At 65.6% G+C, this 22,245-nt stretch overlaps 1 protein-coding gene across 5 annotated transcripts in view; it reads left to right on the top strand.

Annotated features, from left to right (window-relative positions):
• The window catches only part of BAHCC1 (BAH domain and coiled-coil containing 1), a 30,538-nt gene extending 9,231 nt beyond the window's left edge, over window positions 1-21,307 (top strand). The window contains exons 3-28 of one of the 5 annotated variants that reach the window (XM_054083316.1): window positions 1,705-1,884; window positions 2,911-3,033; window positions 3,478-5,199; window positions 5,280-5,385; window positions 5,491-5,699; window positions 5,796-5,954; window positions 7,043-7,236; window positions 7,921-8,278; window positions 8,357-9,097; window positions 10,025-10,209; window positions 10,393-10,529; window positions 10,735-10,836; window positions 11,243-11,323; window positions 12,276-12,384; window positions 12,467-12,710; window positions 13,680-13,844; window positions 14,037-14,362; window positions 15,371-15,478; window positions 15,562-15,827; window positions 15,914-15,989; window positions 16,070-16,178; window positions 16,257-16,376; window positions 16,453-16,626; window positions 17,516-18,660; window positions 19,409-19,645; window positions 20,743-21,307. In XM_054083316.1, coding sequence (XP_053939291.1) covers window positions 1,705-1,884; window positions 2,911-3,033; window positions 3,478-5,199; window positions 5,280-5,385; window positions 5,491-5,699; window positions 5,796-5,954; window positions 7,043-7,236; window positions 7,921-8,278; window positions 8,357-9,097; window positions 10,025-10,209; window positions 10,393-10,529; window positions 10,735-10,836; window positions 11,243-11,323; window positions 12,276-12,384; window positions 12,467-12,710; window positions 13,680-13,844; window positions 14,037-14,362; window positions 15,371-15,478; window positions 15,562-15,827; window positions 15,914-15,989; window positions 16,070-16,178; window positions 16,257-16,376; window positions 16,453-16,626; window positions 17,516-18,660; window positions 19,409-19,645; window positions 20,743-20,949 — 7,583 coding nt within the window. In that variant the 3' untranslated portion in view covers window positions 20,950-21,307. Of the gene's footprint in view, window positions 1-1,704; window positions 1,885-2,910; window positions 3,034-3,477; window positions 5,200-5,279; window positions 5,386-5,490; window positions 5,700-5,795; window positions 5,955-7,042; window positions 7,237-7,920; window positions 8,279-8,356; window positions 9,098-10,021; window positions 10,210-10,392; window positions 10,530-10,734; window positions 10,837-11,242; window positions 11,324-12,275; window positions 12,385-12,466; window positions 12,711-13,679; window positions 13,845-14,036; window positions 14,363-15,370; window positions 15,479-15,561; window positions 15,828-15,913; window positions 15,990-16,069; window positions 16,179-16,256; window positions 16,377-16,452; window positions 16,627-17,515; window positions 18,661-19,408; window positions 19,646-20,742 lie in introns of all 5 variants that reach the window. The other 4 variants (XM_054083315.1, XM_054083318.1, XM_054083317.1 and 1 more) reach the window with 4 other exon arrangements.
• Window positions 21,308-22,245: the final 938 nt, after the last annotated feature.

Raw genomic sequence — 22,245 nt, 5'->3', positions numbered from 1 at the left:
GCGCTCCGGCCACGGAGCCAGCGCGCACCGGGGGATCCGGCTGTGCCAGTGGGTGTGAGTCAGCGGGTGGGAGGTGTGGGGAGCAGCGGCCGTGGCCCCGCTAGCCCCGCCGGGATGCTCTGCGCCAGCCAGCGGAGAGAGACGGGGGGGGGATATTTTTTTACAGCCTGTTTCACAGCTTCCAGAAAAGGCTCGTTCTGGAAACCTCGGCTTCCTGCCCGGCACAGCCGCCCGGCACGCTGCCGGCTCCACGCCCCATGGTGGGGTCCCCCAGCACCGCCAGGGCAGTGAGCGTACCGGGGCGGTTGCCCATGGGCAGCAGCGGACACAGCTCCTCCGGGATGCGTTGGCGTGACCGACCCAGCCAGCAGGATGTGCCCACTGGTCCCAGTGCGTGCTGGAGCAGGGGATGGAGCGTCCGGCTCCAGGGGTGCGTGGTGCCGGTTCCCAGGACCACAGGCAGGGTGCGGCTGTGCCCCAAACCCACGCAGCCCCTGCCCGAGTTTGGCCTCCGGACGGCCGGCGCAGGAAGGAGCGAGCTGCCTGAAACCACATCCCCGACACTCATCCCAGAGGCATCCCAGAGGGATTAGCTGGGGAGCGTGGGCTGGCTTAGAGAGCAAAGCATTGCTTCCTGCCCCGGCCGGGCGGCTGGCCAGCCTGGGCTCCTCTGCTCCGCACCATGCCGAGCTGTGCCGTGCCAAGGAGGATGCGGGCATCCATGGCACCGCCAGCCCGCATTGGCACACACAGGGATGCAGGGAGCAGGGCCATGCGGCAAGGGGTGACTGGTGCTCCCCTCTTGCCCCAGCTCCCTCCCAGCTGCTGGCCACCCAATGTTTCCAACAGGAGCTCGCGGCTTGGCCGAGGTGGGGAGCACTGGCCTGGGTGTCCCCAGGGCGGTTTGGGTGCCCCTGGCTGCAGGGTGCCACGAGGGTGGGGGTACTTATGGCACTCCGGTGGCCGCAGCTGGCTTTGCTCCTGCTGGGAGCAGGATGCCCAGCTCGCCCTGGCACTGCACAGCACAGCCCGGGCCGTGGGGATGCCGGGCTCAGCCTGGCACGGGGCACAGATGGTGTCCCAAAGCGTCTCGGAGCTGCCTCTGGAGCTGCAGGGAGAGCAGCAGCGTGGGGAGCCAAACGCATGTGCAAAGCCTCCCATGTGCAGGCACACGTGTGTGCACAGGGCAGGGCACCAGTACCCCTTGCATGGCACAGCTGCGCCCCAGCGCATGTGAGCACCGTGCGGCTGAGGGACGTGAGGGGCTTGCGTGCACGAGGGGTGTGATGACCCAGGGGGCACGCGTGCTCCAGGAGCGAGGCGTGTGTGCACAAGGGACATGTGTGTTCAGAAGAGGGGTGTGTGCACGAGGCATGTGCGTGCTCATGAGAGGTGTGTGTGCACGATGGATGTGTGCATCCACAAGGGACGTGTGTGCCCGTGAGGGATGTGCATGCTCATGACAGGTGTGTGTGCACAAGGGATGTGTGTGTACCAGAGGGCAGGGGTGTGCGCAAGGGATGTGTGTGCTCACGGGAGGTGTGTGTGCATGGTGGGTGTGTGTGCACAAGCGATGTGCATGCACGAAGGATGCACAGTGCAGTGTGTGCCCGCTCCAGCAGCGTGTGCACACGCGTGTGTCCGGCTGAGCGTGAGAGCGAGGGCTCAGGCAGCCCTCCCTGACTCTGTCCTCTCCCCCCGCAGCCGGCAGCAGCCTGATGGGGAACGCGCCCACCTCCTCCTTCATGGGGGGCTTCCTGAGCAGCAGCCTGGGCTCGGGGGCACCCAGCCACCCCGCCGGCCCCACCGCCTCCCCCCCAGAGCCAGCTTTCCGCGGACCCCACTCTGGCACCTCCCAGCTCTGGTTCTCGCATTCCCACGAAGGTGAGCGGGCGCCGGGGCACGGATGGGTGGCAGCACGCTGGGGTGGGTGGGTGGGCAGGGAGCTGTGCCCGGTGCCGGCGGGTGACATCCAGCCAGCGCCCACACCGATGGAATTGGGACCTCCCAGGCTGTGGCACACGGGGTGGTCGTGGCAGCCGGCCGGCGCGGGCAAGTGGTTGGCACACAGTGAGCTGTGGGGTGGCAGCGGGGGGGGGCACAGCCGGCAGCGTGCCCCACAAACCCTCCTGGGCATCCGCGGGGACCAGGCTCAGCCCCCCACAATCAGAGAGGGCGCAGGGGGGCTTGTGCCGAGCTGCAGACCCTCACCCTGTGCCTGGAGCGAGGCTGAGGCCAGGCCAACTCATGTCACTGGTGATGACCTGGGGATGATGCTCCCATCCCGCAGCGGGGTCCCCATCGCGGGCAGGCTGCAGCACGGGGACCCCAGGGCAGTGCACTCCGCCTGGGTTAAACAGACACCCCATCACGGTGGGATCAGGGGCTCCCCACAGCCCGGCACTGCCCCCGCATCCCCGTCCCCACCTGAGCGTCCGGAGCGAGGGCCGACAGAGTTAAGGAGCGGGGAGGTGGTATTGGCACGGGGCCCTTGGCAGCCAGCCCAGCTGGTAGTTTGACCGGCTGCCAGTTGGCTCCTGGTGTGCCGGGGCCTGCGCAGCGTGCCGGGGGGGTACAGGGGGGGGCCAGGCAGCACACGCGGCTCCGGCAGAGCAACACAGCGCCCGCCGCTGATGGACAGCCTGCCCGAGCACGCCGGCTGACACAGCCATAAGGGCTGCACTGAGCCATCGCGATGTGGCCATTGCTGACACGAGTCTGTGGGGTCTCAGCCCGGTGGGGTTGGGGGATCCCTGGCCTGGAGGAGATGACAGACTCCAGCAAAGCATTCAGTAAGGTGCGTGGCTGGGCTGCTGCGATGCGGTGTGTGCCGTGGCATGGCATGGGGATGCCGCGGGGGGCTGCGTGCCTGCGAGCATGCCCCTGCCCTCCTGACTGCCGTGCTCCCAGCTCCGGGGTACCCGCGCTTCTCTGGGAGCCTGGCCTCCACCTTTCTGCCCATGAGCCACCTGGACCACCACGGCAACAGCAACGTTCTCTACGGCCAGCACCGCTTCTACGAGAGCCAGAAAGGCAGGTACCAGGGTCCCGACATGGCACCGCGGTGCCACCGAGCCTCTGGGGATGGCTGGGGTCCCCTATGGGGGTGCGTGTCCCCAGACGGGCACGGGCTGGGAGCTCAGCACGCATCCCCGATGCCAATGCCGGTGTCAGGGCTGGGGGCCGGTGGCAGAGCAGGCGCTGGATCCCCGGGGACGAGCAGGGCCAGCGGGCACAGGGTGGTGGGCACCCAGCCCAGCCGCTGTCGCCGCTCTCACTTTTCACAATATTGTGGCGGGTGCTTAATAGGGAACATTGTTTGGGTGAGAAATGGAGCTAATTAGGCTGTGCCTTCCTCCACGCTCCTCCCCTCGTTAGCGGGGAGCTGGCGCTGGCACAGCTGCTGGGCACCCGGACAGGGATGGTGTTGGGCTTGGAGGGGGCTACAAGGGGCTCATCCATCACCCTCCCCTCCAGATAACTTCTACCTGCGCAACCTGCCCGCCCAACCCGCCCTGCTCCCCACCGGCCACGGCTTCCCCGGTATCACCCGCAGCGCTCCCGGGCCCCCCGCCGGCTCCTGCAGCCGGGAGCGAGAGGCTGGACCCCTGCCCAAGACCCCCAAGGACTACGACCGCTTCTTGGTAGGCAAGGAGAAAGTGGGCAAAGGGGACCCCAAGGAGCGGCTGCCGGAGGAGGACCCTAAAGAGCGGCACAAGGTGGTGCTGCCGGTGCCACCGGAGGGGCACTGCAAGGAGGGACTGCCACCCCGGGGCCCCGGTGACGGCCGCCCCAAGCACCTCGCCTCCTGCCTGCTGGGTGCCAAGGGACTGGAGGGCGATGCCAGCCGTGCCGTGCTGCCCAGCTGCGCCGGCAACGCCCTGCCGCGCGCCACCCGCTGCACCGCCAAGGAGCCATGCCGCAGCGAGCGGGAGCCGGGCATCCCCGAGGTGCCCCAGCCCTACAGCGAGTGCGTGGAGCGACGGCAGATGCTGCACCACGCCGTGTCCTACGCGGTGCCCACCGGGCCGGCCCCGCTCGGCCCCACTGCCGGCTCCTTCCCCTGCCTGCAGCTGCACGCCGGCCCCGAGGTGCTGTGCCCGCTGCCAGAGCCGGCCGGCCGGGAGCTGAAGCTGAGCGGGGCCACGCTCGTGCCCTCGGTCGGGCACCTCACGGACAAGAGCCGCTCCTTCCAGGTGGCGGCAGAAGCCGGTGGGCTGGAGCGCGGCGAGGGCAAGGAGCGGCACGCCGAGGCGGGGGCCGAGCCGCCAGCTGGGTACGGGGGACCCTTCCAGCACCCGCTGAAGACAGAGGGGTCAGCGGAGCGGCGGCTGGAGTGGGGGGCTCCCGGCACCCGGCTGAAGGGGCTGGAGTACCTGGGGGGGGGCACAGCTGAGGGGCCCCCCTTTGCTGGCCGGGGTCCGGCACCCAAGGGTGCTTTGGAGAAAGGTTATTTCGAGGTGCCGCCGGTACCCGACTGTTCCCGTGCCGCCCGCCCCGACCCGCTGGGCGTCCGCGTCGGCCCCTCCTGCTGCACTTTAGAGAAGGGCCCCCCCAAGGACACTGCCCCTGCGCCGGCTCCCCAGAAAGTGGCACGGATCCGGCACCAGCAGCACCCAGAGGTGGAGGCGGCCAGCACCGGCGCTGAGGGCAAGCGCAAGCCCCTGGAGCTGAGCGCCCTGGGCTATGGCGGGCACCCCCTGCCCCCCTGGGGCGTGCAGGGCCAGGGCCCCCCCTTGGCTGTGCCGGAGGAGCGGAAGGGTTCCTACCTGGACCCCTTTGGCACGAGTCTGCAGCAGGCTGCGTTGATGACTCAGGGTCCGGTGCTGGGCCAGGAGGTGCCAACCGCCCCGGATGAGGTCTCGGCCATGAAGAACCTGCTGAAATACAGCAACCAGGCGCTGCTGGGGGGGCAGAAGGGCCCCCCTTTCGTGGGGCTGGGGAGCATCAAGGGCAGCTGCGCCCACCAGGATGCCAAATTCCCCCCGGGAAAGGGGCAGACGGAGCTGGAACGGCCGGACTGCGCCCGCGGCCGAGAGCACGATGCGTTGGCCACCGGCGAGAGTGAGGTGCGGCAACCGCCCGTTGGCATCGCCGTGGCTGTGGCGCGGCAGAAGGATACGCTCGGACGCCCTGAGCCATCCTACGGCGGTGGCGGTAGCTCCGGGCGGCAGGGTCGGACAGCCGCTGGCATCAAAGGTAGGAGCTGGGGAATGTCTTGGGGGGTGGCGGGGGGCTGGCGGTGCCACGCTGATGCCACTGTCGTGTCCCTGGCACAGCGGGCACTGCGCGGCCCATGCACCTCATCGACCTGGAGGCAGAGGAGGAGCGGGGTCGGCTCTGCGAGGAGCGCCTGGGGCTGCCGGGGCGCGAGCTCCTTCTCCAGTAAGCACTGGGATGGGGGGTACGGGGGGGTCCCTGCCCACCAGGGCTGTCCCTGCGGCACACGGTTCCAGCGCGCTGCCCCACATGTCCCCTCTTTTCCCGCAGGGACAACAAGGACCTGGTGGAGTTCGCCCGGATGCACCCGTCGGGGGGCTGTCCCGGAGAGCTGACCCCCCACCTGATGATCGCTGGGGGCTCCTCGCTGCCGGCGGGACAGCTCGGGGGGGACCCCACCGCCCACACCCACCCGGCACACACGCACTGGCTGCCTCGCACCCGCAGCCCTTCCATCTGGATGGGGGGACATTCCTATGGTCGGTGCCACCCTGGGGGGCTGCGGGAGCGGGGCTGGCTGCGAGCTGCCCCCCTAAACCCCAACACTGATGGCTTTCTCCCCTCCTGGCCCGTAGGCATCAGCCACCCCGCACTGCACCAGAATCTGCCGCCCACCTTCCCGGCATCCATGCCCAGCACCATGCAGCCCGTCTTCCCCCTTGCCCAGGACCCCCCCGCCCAGCTCGTCATCCTGCCCACCGAGCCCCCCGCCCACGGCACCCCCCACACGCTGGGTGAGGATGGGATGGAGAGGTGGCCACGGGCACCCCTGCCTCGTGCTGGGGGATGTCAGGGGCACAGATGGGGGAGTTGGGGCTGGGGGTGCTGCTGGGGAGGAGATGGGGTACGGGGAGAGAGATTGCAGAACCTGGGGGTGCTGCTGTGGGCACAGGGGTGGGAGATGGGGTCCCTGGGGTGCTGCTGAGGTGCAGTAGTGGGTTATGGGGTCCCTGTGGGTGCTGCTGAGTTGCAGGGGTGGGAGATGGGGTCCCTGTGGGTGCTTTTGAAGGTGCAGAGGTGGGAGATGGGGTCCCTGGGGTGCTGCTGATGTGCAGGGGTGGGAGATGGGGTCCCTGTGGGTGCTTTTGAAGGTGCAGAGGTGGGAGATGGGGTCCCTGGGGTGCTGCTGAGGTGCAGGGGTGGGAGGTGGGGTCCCTGTGGGTGCTTTTGAACATGCAGGAGTGGGAGATTGGGTCATGGTGGGTGCTGCTGAGATGCAGGCGTGGGAGATGGGGTCCCTGTGGGTGCTGTTGGAGGTGCAGGGGTGGGAGATGGGGTCCCTGGGGTGCTGCTGGGGTGCAGGCGTGGGAGATGGGGTCCCTGGGATGCTGCTGAGGTGCAGGGGTGGGAGATGGGGTCACTGGGGTGCTGCTGAGGGTGCAGGGAGAGGGGAATGGAGTACCCCTGTGGGTGCTTTTGGGGGTGCAGAGGTTGTTATGGGGTCCCTGGGAGTGCTACTGGGTGCATAGGGAGAAGATGGGTCCCTCATGGGTGCTTTTGAGGGTGCAGGACAGGGAGTTGGGGTCCCTTTGGGTGTTGCTGGAGTGCAGGGGTTGGCCATGGGGCCTCTGTGGGTGCTGCTGGGGTACAGGGGAGGGTGATGGTGTCCCTGGGGGTGCTTTTGGGGGTGCAGGGACAGGAGATGGGGTCCTGGTATACAGGGGTTAGAGGTGGGGGGTCCCTTTGGGTGCTGCTGCGGTGCAGGGGAGGATGATGGGGTCTCTGTGGGTGCTGCCAGGGGTGCAGAGCTGGGAAGGGCACCGCTGGGGTCTGCAAGGTGACCCCCAAGGCAGGTCTCCAACTGACCCTCTGCCACTGGCAGCCGACGTGATGGACCAGGCGTCACTGTGGCCCCCGATGTACCCGGGCCGTGGCCCCAGCGCCCACCTGCAGCACACGGGGCAGCTGCCCGTCTACTCGCGCTCCCAGTTCCTGCGACAACAGGAGCTCTACGCCCTGCAGCAGCAGCAGCGGGCAGCCCAGGCCCTCGAGATCCAGCGCCAGGCGCACGTCCAGGTGCCCGGTGGGGGCTGAGCGGGGCTGGGGCACGGGCTTGTGGGGCGCTGGGATGCGGCGTGGGGCTGGTTTGGGGGGGCTGAGGCTGATTTGAGGTTGGGGTGTAGGCTGGGGTGTGAGATTTGGGGCTGGGCATGGAATGAGGTGTGGGGCTGGGTTGAGGTTGGGGTGTAGGGTGGGAATATAGGGCCGGGGTGTGAGATGTGGGGCCGGGCATGGGATGGGATGTGGGGCTGGTTTGGAGATGTGGGGTGTGAGATGTGGGGCTGGGTGTGGAACGGGATGTGGGGCTGGGATGTGGACTTGGATTGAGGTAGGGGCGTAGGGTGGGGATATGGGGCTGAGGTGTGAGATGCAGCGCTGCATGTGGGGCTGGGATGTGGGATATGGGTCAGGGCTGGGATGGGGGATACGGGTCAGGGCTGGGATGGGGGATACGGGTCAGGGCTGGGATGGGGGATATGGGACAGGGCTGGGATGTGGGATGTGGGTCAGGGCTGGGATGGGGGATATGGGACAAGGCTGAGGGCTGGAGGCGGGCAGTGTGGCACCGTCTGGGCTGCGGGATTGGGCTGTGGGATGCAGGGCTGGGATGCAGGGCAGGATTGCAGGGTGCTAGGCAGGGCTGTGGGGCAGGAGCCGAGCTATGGGGCTGCCATGTGCTGACCTCCGTGTCCTCCACAGCGGAAGCCGGAGGAGCAACCCCTGGAGCTGGAGGAAGGGGGCCCCGAGAAGCCCCTCAAACCTTCCCACAAAGCAGTTGCCTTAAACCCCCCGGCCAAGGGCTTGTCCTCGGCGGCCCCCGGGCCCCCCAAGCTGTCCCCTTGCTGCCACTCTCCGGCCCTGCGGCACCCGGCCAAGTGCCCCGTGGCCCTTCCCGCGGCTCCCTGCACTTTACCGGTCTGCCCCACCGCCAACTCTGCCGTGGCTCCCCGCTCTCCGGCTGACAGCCCCCTCCCCGTCCAGAGCAAGGGCAGTGACGGCGAGGAAAAGCGCGGAGAGGGGCAGCCGCCCCGCGACTACCCCAAATCCCTGGAGCCAGGTAGGACTGGGATGCCAAAGAGGACACGGATGCTTGGGGTACTGGAGAACCCGCTGAGCATCGCCTGCTTCCCCACAGACCTGCCCCCCGGCTACAGATACCCTGCCGCTGGCATGGGCTTCTCCGAGGCGCACTCCGCCGAGCCGGCCGACCCCGACACTATGCACCCCAGCTCGCCACCGGCCGAGCCCGAGCAGTCCCGGACCTTCAGCCCCGCTGCGGAGGTGCTGCGAGAGACGGAGCCGTTGGCTGGGGACGTGATGGCCGAGGGTGCCGGCGTGCTGCTGCATCGCCACCACCTCCTCCTCGCCCCAGGACCCGGCTGCGGGGAGCGGGAGCCCAGCCCGGCTGCAGGGACCACCGAGGAGCGGGTGCCGGTGGCCTTCGGGGTGTGCCGGGAGGCAGCTCAGGGAGCACCGGAGCAGAGCCCGCCGGAGCAGCAGCACCCGGTGCCCATGGCGGGGGCCTCCCCGCTGCCTGCTGCCACCGAGGAGGAGGAGGAGGTGGAGGAAGAAGGCGACAGCAACGACGACTCGGAGCAGGAGGGCAGCTGTGAGGAGGAGGAGGAGGAAGAGGAGGAAGAAGAGGAGGAGGATGGCGACAGCCCCAGTGGGCGGCAGGGCTGCCTGGGTGGGCTGGAGGCACTGATCGCCGCCGGCATCGACCTGGGGGAGCTGCCAGCGCTGGGGTCACCCCAGGAGCCCCCTCCAGCCCCCCCATCACTCGCCTCCCACGCCTCAGGGATCCCCGGCATCGCCCTGCTCAGCGAGCTCGCCGACCTGGAGCTGCGCCAGCGCCGCTGCGACCTGGCCCTGGAAGGTGAGCAGCCCCCCAGTGCCCCCAGCAACCCCCTCCCCGCGGTGCCCCCGGTGCTGCCCGTGGGTGCTTCGCGCAAGGGCTTCGTGCGCTGCGTGCGATGGAGGAGCTGAGCAAGAGCCAAGCTGCGCTTGGAAGAGCTGCTGCACGTGCAGCGTGTGTTGTGCAGCAGGAAAAGGGGCTGCGGCGTGGTTTGGCCCTGGGGGCGTTGCATGTGCGGTGCAGGGTTGCATGCGTGGCGGCGCAGGGCTCCGTGCATGCCGGCGATGCGGTGCAGCGCCCAGCTCGCGACGCGAGGCCGTCCCTGGGGCTCTGCTCCAGCGCTGGCTCCAGGCAGGCGCCGGGATTCCCTCCCGGCTCGGCTTCCCCAGGGAATCCCGGGGGCCCCCGGCGGGGGGAAGGCCATGCTGGCGCATCCCCAGCGCATGGCGTGCGCAGCCCCGTGTGCTCGGTGCTGCCCGTGACCGTGCACGCCGTGGGGCGGCGATGCCGTGGGGTGGCGGGGGGGCTGTGGGGCCCCACTCCCCGCTGCAGATGAGGCGGCCGGATGGGGGCACGTCACCGCGTCCCTCCCAGTCCGGCCTTGGCTCTGCACACCGATGAGTTCATCGCTGGCGCTGCTGCGCGCCCAGCCCCGCGGCTGCCCTGGGGACACCGGCTGCGCCGTCCTCCTGCCCGCTGCCACCCGCTGGGTGACCCTATGGCCACTCCCTGTGTCACCCCATGGCCAGCCTGGGACACCCCACTCATTTGTGGCACCCCACGGCGTGGCCCGGTGCCCCACGATGCCCCTCCGTGCCCCACACACCGTGTTTTCGGTCCTGGTGCCACCATGGTGTGCATTGGCCGTTGCATGAGAGCACACATGGGGCAGCGTGGGGGGTCCGCGTCGCATCCCACAGCAGCTCCGCTCATCTCCCACCCCAGCAGGGGAGGACGAGGACCTCCTGGCCTTCAACCTGCAGAACCTGGCCACGGTGGCAGCCGCTTGGTCGCTGGTGGAGGCGGCAAGCCGGGAGGGCAGCCCCCCTGCGCTCAGCCCCCTGCCCCCATCTCCGCCACCCCGCGCCCGTGTGCCGCGCCGCAAGTACACCTGGACACCCAAAACCAAGGCTGTGAGTATCTCCCTGTGTGTGGTTGGGGCGGGAGATGAAATGAGTTGTGCCTGGTCTCAGAGGTGGGAGATGGAATGAGTTGTGCCTGATCTCAGGGGCAGGAGGTGGGATGAGTTGTGCCCGGTCTCAGTGCTGAGGCTGAGGCTGCTGACGCTGCCAGCTGCTCACCCTCCTTCTCCCCAGGTTTGCCCCCTGAAGGCGGCCATCGAGCAGCTCAACACGCAGGAGGTGGAGGTGCGGATGCGGCTGGCTGAGCTCCAGCGCCGCTACAAGGAGAAGCAGCGGGAGCTGGTGAAGCTGCAGAGGCGCCACGACCACGAGTACGTCCCTTTCCCCACCGGCTCCCTGGGCTCGGGGCGGGGGGCAAGCCTGTGGGAAAGGGGGAGGCCGGGGAGGGAGCGCCCTCTGCCAAGCGGGACCATCAGTGCGATGAGTTTGGGCCCGTCCTCAGCCCGGCTCGGCGGAGGGGCACCGCCTGCGGCGGCCGCGTGGCTCAGGGTGCCCCCGGTCTTGCTGCGGCTGCAGGCGTGACGAGAGCTCCCGGAGCCCGGCGCGGCGCGGCCCGGGGCGGCCGAGGAAGCGCAAGCACTCCAGCACGCTGGGCAGGGCCGAGAGCCGCAAGGTCAAGTGAGTGACCGGTGCCGCGTGCCCTCCTTGTCCCCGAGGACGGGCCACCAGCCCTGCTGCCCGGGGTGGGGCTGGGACCCCGCCATGGCCCCCTCCCATCCGCAGCCGCCACATCTCGGGGGGGTCCAGCCGCTCGCTCCGGCATGCTCCCGCTCTCGACCCGCTTGCAGTGGGGGGGCTCAACTGGGCAGCAATGCTGTCCATGTCCCCCCCCCCGCCGGCCATGGGAGCAGCGTTGCATAAAAGCCTCTTTATCTGCGCCGTATAAAGCCATTGGTCACGCTGCAGCGGCGTTCATCGCTGCCGGCGCTTTATTATTACCCATTAGCCGCCCGGCGCAGCCGTTTCCCCACTCCCGGGCCCTGTATAATTGTCCTTCTCCGCTACAAATTGCCTCTCCCGACAGGCCCATTTGCATAAATCCTCCGAGCGAGTCCAAACACGCTTGGAGCGCGTGTGCGCGTGCGAGCCCCGGCCCCCCCCTTCGGTAATAACAGTTAAATCTGCGCTAAATGGTTCCTTCAATTAAGACGGAGGGGAAGAGGAAAAAAAAAATTAATCTCTAGGTTTTATGTCACAAAACATTAGTGAGTGAGTGAAGGTTATGGGGGGGGGGGGAGAGAGGGGGAGCCGGTGGTGGCCAGAGGGGGGCAGGATTGATCGCGGGGGCTGGATGGATCCCACTAGGGGTGCAGGATTGATTTGGGGTGCAGGATGTGGCATGGGGTGCAGGATCTGTCTGGGGATGTAGGATGGATTGGGGGGGTGTAGGATGTGGCCAGTGGTACAGGATCTGGCTGGAAGCGGAGGATCCCACCAGGGGTGCAGGATTGATCCAGGAGTGTAGGATGCAGCCAGGATGCAGGATCCATCCTAGGGGGGGTGCAGGATCTATCCTAGAGGTTGCAGGATCCAGACGGGGTGCAGGATGGATCCAGGGGGTGCAGGATCCGTCGGGGGGTGCAGAATCAATCTGGAGTGTGCAGAATCTGGCTAGGGGAGCAGTATCCCACTGGGAGTGCAGGGTTGATCCAGGGGTGTAGGATCTATCCAGGGTTGCAAGATTGATCTGAGGGCTGCCGGATCTGGCTAGGGGATCCAACCAGGGGGGCAGGATTGATCCCAAGGGGTGCAAGATCCATCTAGGGGGGCAGGATCCATCCAGGGGTGCAGAATCTGGGTAGGGGAGCAGTATCGCACTGGGAGTTATTCTTTCCTTCACAGTGCAGGATCCATCCAGGGGTGCAGGATCCATCTAGGGCTGCAGGATTGATTCCAAGGGGTCCAGGATCCATGTGGGGATGTGGGATCCATCCAGGGGGTGCAGAATCCATCTAGGGGGTGCAGGATCTAGCCAGGGTGCAGGATTGATCCCAAGGGGTGCAGGATCCATCTGGGGGTTCCGGTGGGCGTTGTGTCCATGCTGCGCTCCCCGCCAGGGCGGTGAAGACCAGCCTGTCCCTGCTGTGTGCCGAGCTGCGGGGCGACCCTGAGCCCAAGAAGAAGAGGAGCAAGCTGGCGGAGTTTGGCAGCCTCAAGGGATCCCCGGTGAGTCCGGACCCACCGGCACAAATGCCACCCTGGGGCTAAGGGGGTGCCGACCCCCTCCTGAGGCTCCCTGTGCCCCCAGGAAAAGGTGCGGTGCAAGAAGAGTGGCTCGCAGGGCAAGCTGGCCTGCAAGGTGGCTCACAAGGTGTCACAGCTGAAACAGAAGGTGAAGAGCAAAGGGCTGCCCGCCGGCATCAGCCCCTTCCGCCGGAAAGACCCCAACCCCAGCGGCCGCATCCAGAAGAAGCTGTCCCGTCCCAAGAGCTCCAAAGCCACCAAGTACCAGACGCAGGACCCTGAATCCCACCAGGCAGTGGGCTTCAAAGGCAAGGCTGGCATGGGCTGGGGGTCTGGCATGGGGCTGGGGGTCCGGCATGGGGCTGGGGGTCTGGTGTGGGGCTGGGGGGTCCGGCATGGGGCTGGGGGTCCGGCACGGGGCTGGGGGCTCCGGCATGGGGCTGGGGATCCGGCACGGGGCTGGGGGTCCGGCATGGGGCTGGGGGTCTGGCATGGGGCTGAGGGTGTGAGGTCCGGCACGGGGCTGGGGGGTCCAGCATGGGGCTGGGGGTCTGGTGTGGGGCTGGGGGTCTGGCATGGGGCTGGGGGGCTGGTGTGGGGCTGGGGGGCTGGTGTGGGGCTGGGGGGTCCGGCATGGGGCTGGGGGGTCCGGCGTGGGGCTGGGGGTCTGGTGTGGGGCTGGGGGTCCGGCATGGGGCTGGGGATCCGGCACGGGACTGAGGGTCCGGCATGGGGCTGGGGGTCTGGCATGGGGCTGGGGGTGTGAGGTCCGGCACGGGGCTGGGGGGTCCAGCATGGGGCTGGGGGTCTGGTGTGGGGCTGGGGGTCCGGCATGTGGCTGGGGGTCTGGCATGGGACTGGGGGTCTGGCATGGGGTGGAGGTCCGGCATGGGACTGGGGCTCTGGCATGGGACTGGGGGTCGGGCATGGGGCTGGGGGTCTGGCATGGGACTGGGGGTCCGGCACAGGGCTGTGGGTGCAGGATCCAGCTGGGGGTGCTGGGGACTGGTGATGGTGGGGCCCAGCATGGGGCTGGGGGTATAGAGGCCAGCACAGGACTTGGGGTGCAGAGTGGTTCGTGGGGGGCTGGGTCAGGAGGGTGCATCCAGCTGCAGGAGTGGGGGGCTGGTACCAAAGAGCCTCCAGGGGCTGGGAGCAACCCCAGCTCACCCCATCCTCCATGGAGAAGGAGAGTCTCCCTGGGCACAGCAGGGATGGGGTGCAGGGGCCACCCCTGGGTGCGCGGGGTCCCTCATCGCTGCCCCTTCTTTTTGCAGATGATCACGATGGGGACACAGACAGTGAGGACGGTGACGATGAGCCAGGCTTGTCCCTGCTGCCCTCGGTGCCGGTGGCTGTGCTTGGACCCTCTCCATCCTCCGTGGTAAAGATGGAGGCCAACGAAAAGGCAAAGAAGAAGAAGGAAAGGCAGGGACTGCTAGGTAACAGGACAGTCCCACAGAGATCCCAGGGGCACACGGGGGATGGGAGAGGGGTCCCTGACCATGGCAGAGGGGTTGGAAGTGGATGAGCTTTAAGATCCCTTCCAACCCAGACCATTCCATGGTTCTATGATGCCCGTGAGGGCTGGATGGGCACCCACAGGGCGCCCTGACCCCGTTCCACCCCTGCAGGGCCCTGCCACCTTGGCAGCCCCGAGGGCGAGGTGAAGATCAAGCGGAGGGCCATGAAGCCGGGGACTGGCAAGCTGGAGAAGGTGCCGGTGCGGCGGAAGGCGGGCGCCTGCGAGGAGGGTGGCAAGAAGAAGCTGAAGGCCAAGCCCAAGGAGAGCCTCCGGCCGCTGGCTACCAGCGGCCCCAGCACCCCAGCCACCGCCGGCAGCCTCTTTGCCGGCACCGACCCCCGGCACTTCGGAACGAGGGATGAGGGGGCTCGCTTGGCCAGCGAGAGGCTGAAGAAGGCCACGCGCAAGAGCAAGGTGCTGCAGTCAGCCCTGAGGGTGAGCGCAGGGGAGCAGAGGCGGGGGTGCACCTGTGGGTTTGAGGGGTGCAGGGGCTGGGTGCAGGGTTTGCGCGAGCTGAGGGGCATCAATGGGACCTCAGAGATTGGTTACCGATGGGACCTTGGGATGCAGAGGGATGGATGCAGGGCTCACATGAGCTGAGGGTGCTGGGGACCATCAGTGGGACCATGAGGGTGGAACCACAGTGATCGGTTACTGGTGGGACCTTGGGATGCAGAGGGATGGATGCAGGGCTTGCGTGGGCTGAGGGTGCTGGTGGTGGTGTGGAGCACCAGTGCATGGGCTGAGGGTGCTGGGGACCATCGATGGGACCATGGGGGTGGAACCACAGTGTTTGGTTACCGATGGGACCTTGGGATGCAGAGGGATGGGTGCAGGGCTCGCATGAGCTGAGGGTTCTGGGGACCTCAGTGGGACCATAGGGGTGGAACCACAGTGGTTGGTTACCGATGGGACCTTGGGATGCAGAGGGATGGGTGCAGGGCTTGCATGAGCTGAAGGTGCTGGTGGTGGTGTGGAGCACCAGTGCGTGGGCTGGGGGTGCTGGGGACCATCGATGGGACCGTTGGAATGGGCACCTTGTGATGCAATGGGGAGTGGGTGCAGGGTTTGCACAGCCTGGGGTGCAGGGTGGGCTGAGGGGCTCATGGGATTGGGTCACTGATGGGGGACCGTGGGATGCAGAGGGATGGGTGCAGGGACTGCTGCACAGGCAGAGGGAGCTTGGGGGCATCCATGAGATGGGTGCAGGGTTTGCATGGTCTGAGGGTATTGATGGGAGCATGGGATGCAGAGGGGTTGGTTTGCACAGGCTGTGGGGGCTGAGGGGCATCAATGGGAGCATGGGAATGGGTCACTGACGATGGGATGATGAGATACAGAGGGATGAGTGCATGGTTTGCCCAGGCTGGGGATGCTGGGGTGGTTGGGAGGCACCAATGGGCCCAGACACCACCTCAGCCAGCTCTGACCTCCCTCCCACAGAGAAAGAACGGGGCTCTCTCGCTGGCCCTCTCGCCCCGGAGCACCAAGACTATCCTGAGCAAGGGCAAAAAGCTGGCTAAGGTGAAAAGCAAAGTGGCCACCAAGCAGGTGAGAGGTGGGGGGCCGGACCCCCACCCTGGCAGGCCCCCAACCTCGTGCCTCCCACCCACCCTCAGCTCCCTCTCCCGCAGTGCAAGGGCCGGGCGGTCAGCAAGCTGCTAGAGAGCTTCACCGTGGAGGACGACTTCGACTTTGATGACAACAGCAGCTTCTCAGAGGAGGAGGAGGAAGGAGGGGGCTGCCTGGCGGGGGTGGCACGGGGGGGACGCCGCTCCCCACTGCCCCACGCCTGTGCCATCCAGAAAGAGGATCTGCGGGATGGGTTACACATCCTCATTCCCAAGGAGGACAGCTTGCTCTACGCAGGCAGCGTCCGCACCATCCAGCCCCCCGATATGTGAGTAGGGGCCGGGGTGGGGGTCCCTGCTGTGGGTGGGTGTGCTGGGGCGGGTGCTGAGCCCCCTCTCTGTGACCCCTTCCCAGCTACAGCATCATCATTGAGGGCGAACGGGGGAACCGGCAGCGCATTTACTCGCAGGAGCAGCTGTTGCAGGAGGCGGTGAGTGGGGGGGGGGGGTCAGGGTGGGAGTCCCGGTGGGCATAACATTCCACACAGTCCAACATGCCCCTTCCTCGCAGGTCCTTGATATCCGGCCCCAGTCGCGACGCAGCCTCCCCCCAGGAACTCGTGTCTGCGCCTACTGGAGCCAGAAATCCCGGTGCCTCTATCCTGGGAACGTGGTGCGAGGTGAGGAGCGGCCGTGGGCAGCTGGTGGGATCGGAGGGTTTTGGGGTCTCCAGCCCAAGCGCCCTCTCCTTGCCACAGGCTCCTCCAGCGATGAGGAGGACGACCCCGAGGCGGTGATGGTGGAGTTTGATGATGGGGACACAGGACACATTGCCGTCTCCAACATCCGCCTGCTGCCCCCCGACTTCAAGATCCAATGTGAGTGGCCTTGGGGGCTGCGGAGGGGCCAAGGGGGGGCAGTGGGGCTGGCCCTGACCCCACGCTCTGCCCACAGGCACCGAACCGTCCCCGGCGCTCCTGGTCTCCAGTTCGTGTCGGAGGACGAAGCGGTCGTGTGGAGATGTGTCCACCCCCAGCGAACTGCCCCCCAGCCTCTGCCCGGACCGCCACGACAACCCCGAGCACCCCAAGAACTCGGGCAAGAAGGCAGCTGGCAAGGAGAAAAGTGGTATGGGGGGGGGCTGCGATCTGCAGAGCTTCTTCCTGTGGGGTTCCCAGGGGAGGCGGCACTGGCGGGATGTGGGAAACGGTGCTGGAGCGCAGGGCAGGAGAGGAGACGCAGGGATGGGTCCTGGGATACAGGTGGGAAAGGAGACACAGGAAGGGTCCTGGGGTGCAGGTGGGAAAGGAGACACAGGGATGGGTCCTGGGGTGCAGGTGGGAAAGGAGACACAGGGAAGGGTCCTGAGATACAGGTGAGAAAGGAGACACAGGGAAGGCTTCTGGGATGCAGGTGGGAAAGGAGACACAGGGATGGGTCCTGGGATGCAGGCTAGGGAGGGGATAGAGGAAGGATGCTGGGATGCAGGCAGGAGAGGAGACACAGGGAGGAGTACCAGGATGGAGGTGGGAGAGGAGACACAGGGAAGGGTGCTGGGATGAAGGCAGGAAGGAATGCAAGGAAGGATGCTCTGATAAAGGGCTGGGAGGGGAATAGAGGAAGGATGCGAAGATGCTGGCATGGAAAAGGGGTGGAGGAACACAGGAAGCAGGCAGGGGAGGAGATGTAGGGAAGGATGGTGGGATGCAGGTGCCGGGCAGGGATGCAGGGAAAAATGATGGGGTGCACAAGGTTGGGAACTGAGTATGGGAGGATGCAGGGATGATGGGGAGCAGGGATTTGGGACCTGGGTACAACAGGGTGCAGGGAAGGGTGTGGGACCAGGGATGGAGGAAGGGGGTGGTGCAGACGCTGCAGTAATAGGAGAATGGAGGTCAGGCCGCAGGGAAGGATGTGCAGGGATGTAGATAGTCCCCGAGCATCTCCGCCTCCCTCCGTCTGTCTGTTCGTCCTCCCCAGTGCCTGCCATACCCCCCTGACCCTTGTCTCCCGGCAGGCAAAGCTGCGGAGGTGCTGTCGGGTGGCAAAGCACCGGTGCTGAGCGACCCCTTCCTGGGGCGGCGCGGTGGGCCGCTGCTGAGCTGGTCGGCGGTGGCGCAGACGAAGCGGAAGGCAGTGAGCAAGGGCACGTCCGTGCTGCAAAACCTCTTCCAGGTCAATGGCAGCACCAAGAAGCTGCGGGCCAAAGAGGCCATCTTCCCCGTGCACCACCACCACCACCTCGCCGCTCCCGTCTTCGGCAACGGCTTCGGGGCTGACTCTTTCAGCCGCATCGCCAGCTCCTACGCCTCTTTCGGGGCAGGGGCTGGGCTGGTGCTGCCGGCTGCCCAGAAACTCCTGCGCTCCAAGAAAGCTGAGCGGTTGGAGGCAGAAATGGGCAAAAGCGGCCGGAGAAAGGCAGGCAGCGAGTACCTGGTTAAGCTGGACCACGAAGGGGTGACGTCCCCCAAGAATAAGAACTGCAAGGCCCTGCTGCTGGCAGAGAAGGACTTTGGGGCCAAGCTGGAGCGGCCGCTGGCCAGCCACGGCTATTCCCACGCAGCCCTGGCAGGCAAGGACAGGAAGGGGCGAGCGCCCGTGCACCAGCTGCCCGTGGGGCTGGCGCTGCGGAAATACTCAGGCCAAGCCGAGTTCACCCTGAACTGCGACAGCGACTGCCACAGCTCCTACTCGGACATGGATGAGGATGAGGAGACGGGCGGGCTGGGTGCCGATGTGCCCTCACGCTTTATGACCCGCCTCTCGGTTTCCTCTTCTTCCTCGGGTTCTTCCACCTCCTCCAGCTCGGGCTCCATCTCCACCTCCAGTCTCTGCTCCTCTGACAATGAGGATTCCTCCTACAGCTCTGAGGACGAGGACTCCACGCTGCTGCTCCAGACTTGCCTCTCCCACCCTGTGCCGGCGCTGCTGGCACAGCCGGATGCCCTACGCTCTAAGAGTGGCGCGCCGCAGCGCTGCTTCCTCACCAAGGCCGCCGCCGCTGGCCCCAAGGCCAAGCTCAAGCGCAAGGAAGCCCTCAGCTTCTCCAAAGCCAAAGAGTTCTCCCGGAGGCAGCGCCTGCCCTCGGTGGAAAACCGGCCAAAGATCTCCGCCTTCCTGCCCGCGCGCCAGCTCTGGAGGTGGTCGGGGAACCCCACGCAGGTACAGATGGTGCTGTAGGGCTGGGCGAGGGTGCAGGGTGGCGGGGTGCATGGCTGCAAGCATATAGGTGCATGGATGGAGGTGCACGGACACAGGGCAGGATGCATGGATGCATGGCAGGGTGTTACAGGTGCAGGTGCATGGATGGAGGTGCACGGACACAGGGCAGGATGCATGGATGCATGGCAGGGTGTTACAGGTGCAGGTGCATGGACGGAGGTGCACAGACACAGGGCAGGATGCATGGATGCATGGCAGGGTGTTACAGGTGCAGGTGCATGGGTGCTTGGGAGGCACACGAGCATGGTACATGGACACAGGTGTGTAGGTGCAGGGTGCCTGGGTGCAAATGTGTGGGTGTAAGGTGCATGGGTAGCTGTCAGGGTGCCTGTGTGCATGGGGCAGCGGTGCAGATGTATGCGCAGAGCACATGGGGACGCAGCGGGGTGCCTGAGGATACAGGGTGGGGTGCAGCGGTTGCAGGGCAGGGGGCGTGTGGGTACACGGGGCTGAGTACCTGCACGCGCTGCATGGTTTCACCGGGTGCGGTGCCTGGGTGTGCAGCGCTGGGTGCTGGTTGCAGTGCCTGTGGCACTCGGGTGCACGGGGCTGGATGCTTGTGGGGTGCGTGGGGCCAGACAGGCACCATAGGAGCATCCTGCCCAGCTCAGCACCGCTTCCCTAGGGGGGTGTGTGTGGGGTCAGGGGTGCTTGTAGCATTTCTGATGCCTTTTGCTTCCCCCGGCAGCGGCGAGGCATGAAGGGCAAGGCGCGGAAGCTGTTCTACAAGGCCATTGTGCGGGGCAAGGAGACACTGCGCATCGGGGACTGCGCCGTCTTCCTCTCGGCCGGGCGGCCCAACCTGCCCTACATCGGGCGCATCGAGAGCATGTGGGAGTCGTGGGGCAGCAACATGGTAGTCAAGGTCAAGTGGTTCTACCACCCCGAGGAAACCAAGCTGGGCAAGCGGCAGAGCGACGGCAAGGTGAGGGAGGGGGAGCCATGGGGGGCGTGGAGTGTCTACATTCTGAACCCCCACAGCTGTGGGCACCGCTGGGTGCACCTTGCACCCCAAGTTAGGGGCACCCCCAGTTATGAACACCCCTGGCTGCCGCTGCACCCCTATTTATGGACACCCCCAGTGTAACTCTGCCCCCATGTTTATGGGCATTCCCAGTTATGGGCACCCCTGGATGTCCCTTGTACCCTCAGTTATGGGCCTTCCCACTTATGGGCACCCCAAGTTATGTGCACTCCCAGCCCATCCCTGTCCCCCAAGTTGTAGGCACCTCCAGTTATGGACACTCCTGGCTGCCCGAGCCCCCCCAGTTATGGGCAGTCCCAGTTATGGGCATCCTCTGCGTGCCCCAGACCCCCAGTTATGGGCACCCCTTGCTACACCCTTCACCCCCAGTTATGGGCACCCCCAGCCTGACCCAGTCCGCTCAATTATGGGCATTCCCAGTTATGGACATCCCCAGATAAGCTCTTCACCCCCAGTTATGAGCACCCCTAGCCTGACCCAGTCCCCCCCCGAGTTATGGGCTCTCCCAGTTATGGGCACCCCCAGCCTGATCCAGTCCCCTCAATTATGGGCATTCCCAGTTATGGACATCCCCAGATACACCCTTCCTCCCCAGTTATGGACACCCTATCTATGCCCTTCACCCCCAGTTATGGGCACCCTATCTACGCCCTTCACCCCAATTTATGGGCACCCCCAGGCTCCCCCAGCCTCCCCAGATATGGACACCCCCATTTATGGGCACCCAAGGTTGCCCCAGTCCCCTCAATTATGGGCATTCCCAGTTATGGACATCCCCAGATACACCCTTCACCCCCAGTTATGGGCACCCTAACTATTTCCTTCACCCCCATTTATAGGCAACCCCAGGCTCCCCCAGTTATGCCAGATATGGACACCCCCATTTATGGCCACCCAAGGTTACCCCCAGTTATGGGCATTCCCAGTTACGGGCACCCCTGGCTTTACCCTTCACCCCCACTTTATGGGCACCCCTGTTTGCCCCAGTTACTCAGCGGGGGGACCCCCAATGATGCCGTATCGCCCTCCCCACGCAGAACGCCTTGTACCAGTCATGCCACGAGGATGAGAACGACGTTCAGACCATCTCCCACAAGTGCCAGGTGGTGGGACGCGAGCACTACGAGCAGATGACCCGCAACAAGAAATACCAGGACCGACAGGACCTCTACTACCTGGCGGGGACCTACGACCCCACCACGGGCCGTCTGGTGACCGCTGACGGGGTGCCCATCCTCTGCTGACCCCCCCAAAACCCCACCCTGGGTGCCAGGAGGAGGGGGGACATGGGGATGGACAGCCGCCCCCCCAAAAATAAACCCCGCGCAGCACCCCCTTCCGTCGCGGGGCGTTTATGCAAAGCTTGGGGTGGGCAGGGAAGGCGCGGGGTGGGCATCCCGGGGAGGTTTAGGGGGGCACAAAAAAAAGGGGGGGGGCTCCCCTACAAGCCATACTTTCCCTAGTACCTCTGACTGTTTGCCAGCAGGTAAAGCAGAAATCAGGTGTGTTGTTCTATTTATTTTGCGTGTAAATATTGTATTTCTTCCGGGAAGTTTTATGGAAAACGGATAAACCGACAAAAAAAGACAAAATAAGAAAAATTTCAAAAAAAAAGAAAAAAAAGGATAAAAAAATAATAATAATAATAATATGGGGTGGGAGGGGAAATGGGGGGGCGGAGGGGGGGAAAGCGTTTCGGTTTCAGTGCACTGTTTCCCCCAGCCTGGCTGGGACGAGGACAGCGGGGGAGCTCTGTATATAGGGGGGCTGCGGCGGCGGGGCGGGGGGCTCGGCTGGTTTTGGGGGGGCCCCAGTGCAATAGCGGGGAGGGGGACACGGTGTCGGGGGGACGCTGGCCCGTCCCGCCGAGCCCTGCCCGACGCTGCCCGCGCTGTAAATGTGTACAGGCGGCGGGGGGCTTTTCCAGTGTAAACACTAAAAATAAAAACAAACAAACAAAAAAAAAACTCCACAAAACGAAGCAAAAAAAAAATCCAGCAAATAAAAAATTTAAAAAAAAAAAAAAAAGGAAAAAATAAAAAGGAAAAAGGATTAAAAACACAAAGGTTTTATGAACAGCAAACTCTATGTAAAGGCCTTTTAGTATGGAACTTTTTTATTGATAACTTGGCTTATGAATAAATATATGAACCGTTGCTGCGTGGCTTCGCTCTGCCTCAGTTTCCCTCCTGGTGCGGGCGCTCCCGGTGGCACCCAACACCCCCAGTTGTGGGTACCCCGAGTTAATTATGGGCTCCCTTAGCTGCACTCAGCACCCTCAATTATGGGCACCCTCAGGTCAAACCTGCACCCCCAGTTCTGGGCACCCCCAACCCGGCCCCCCAGTTGAAGACACCCCCAAGTTATGGGTACTCCCAGCATGACCCTTCATCCACAGTTGGGGGCACCCCCAGTTACAGGCACCCCCAGCCTGACCTGGCACCCCCAGTTATGCGCACCCCAACTCTGCCCCCTGAGTTACAGACACCCCCAGTTATGGGCACCCCCAGCCAAACCCAGTCCCCCCCCCAGTTGTAGGT

Source organism: Cuculus canorus, chromosome 18 (assembly GCF_017976375.1).
Source record: "Cuculus canorus isolate bCucCan1 chromosome 18, bCucCan1.pri, whole genome shotgun sequence".
In the NCBI taxonomy this organism is placed as follows: Eukaryota; Metazoa; Chordata; class Aves; order Cuculiformes; family Cuculidae; genus Cuculus; species Cuculus canorus.
The sequence above is the reverse complement of the archived record's forward strand: the minus strand, read 5'-3'. Positions and strand labels throughout refer to the sequence as shown.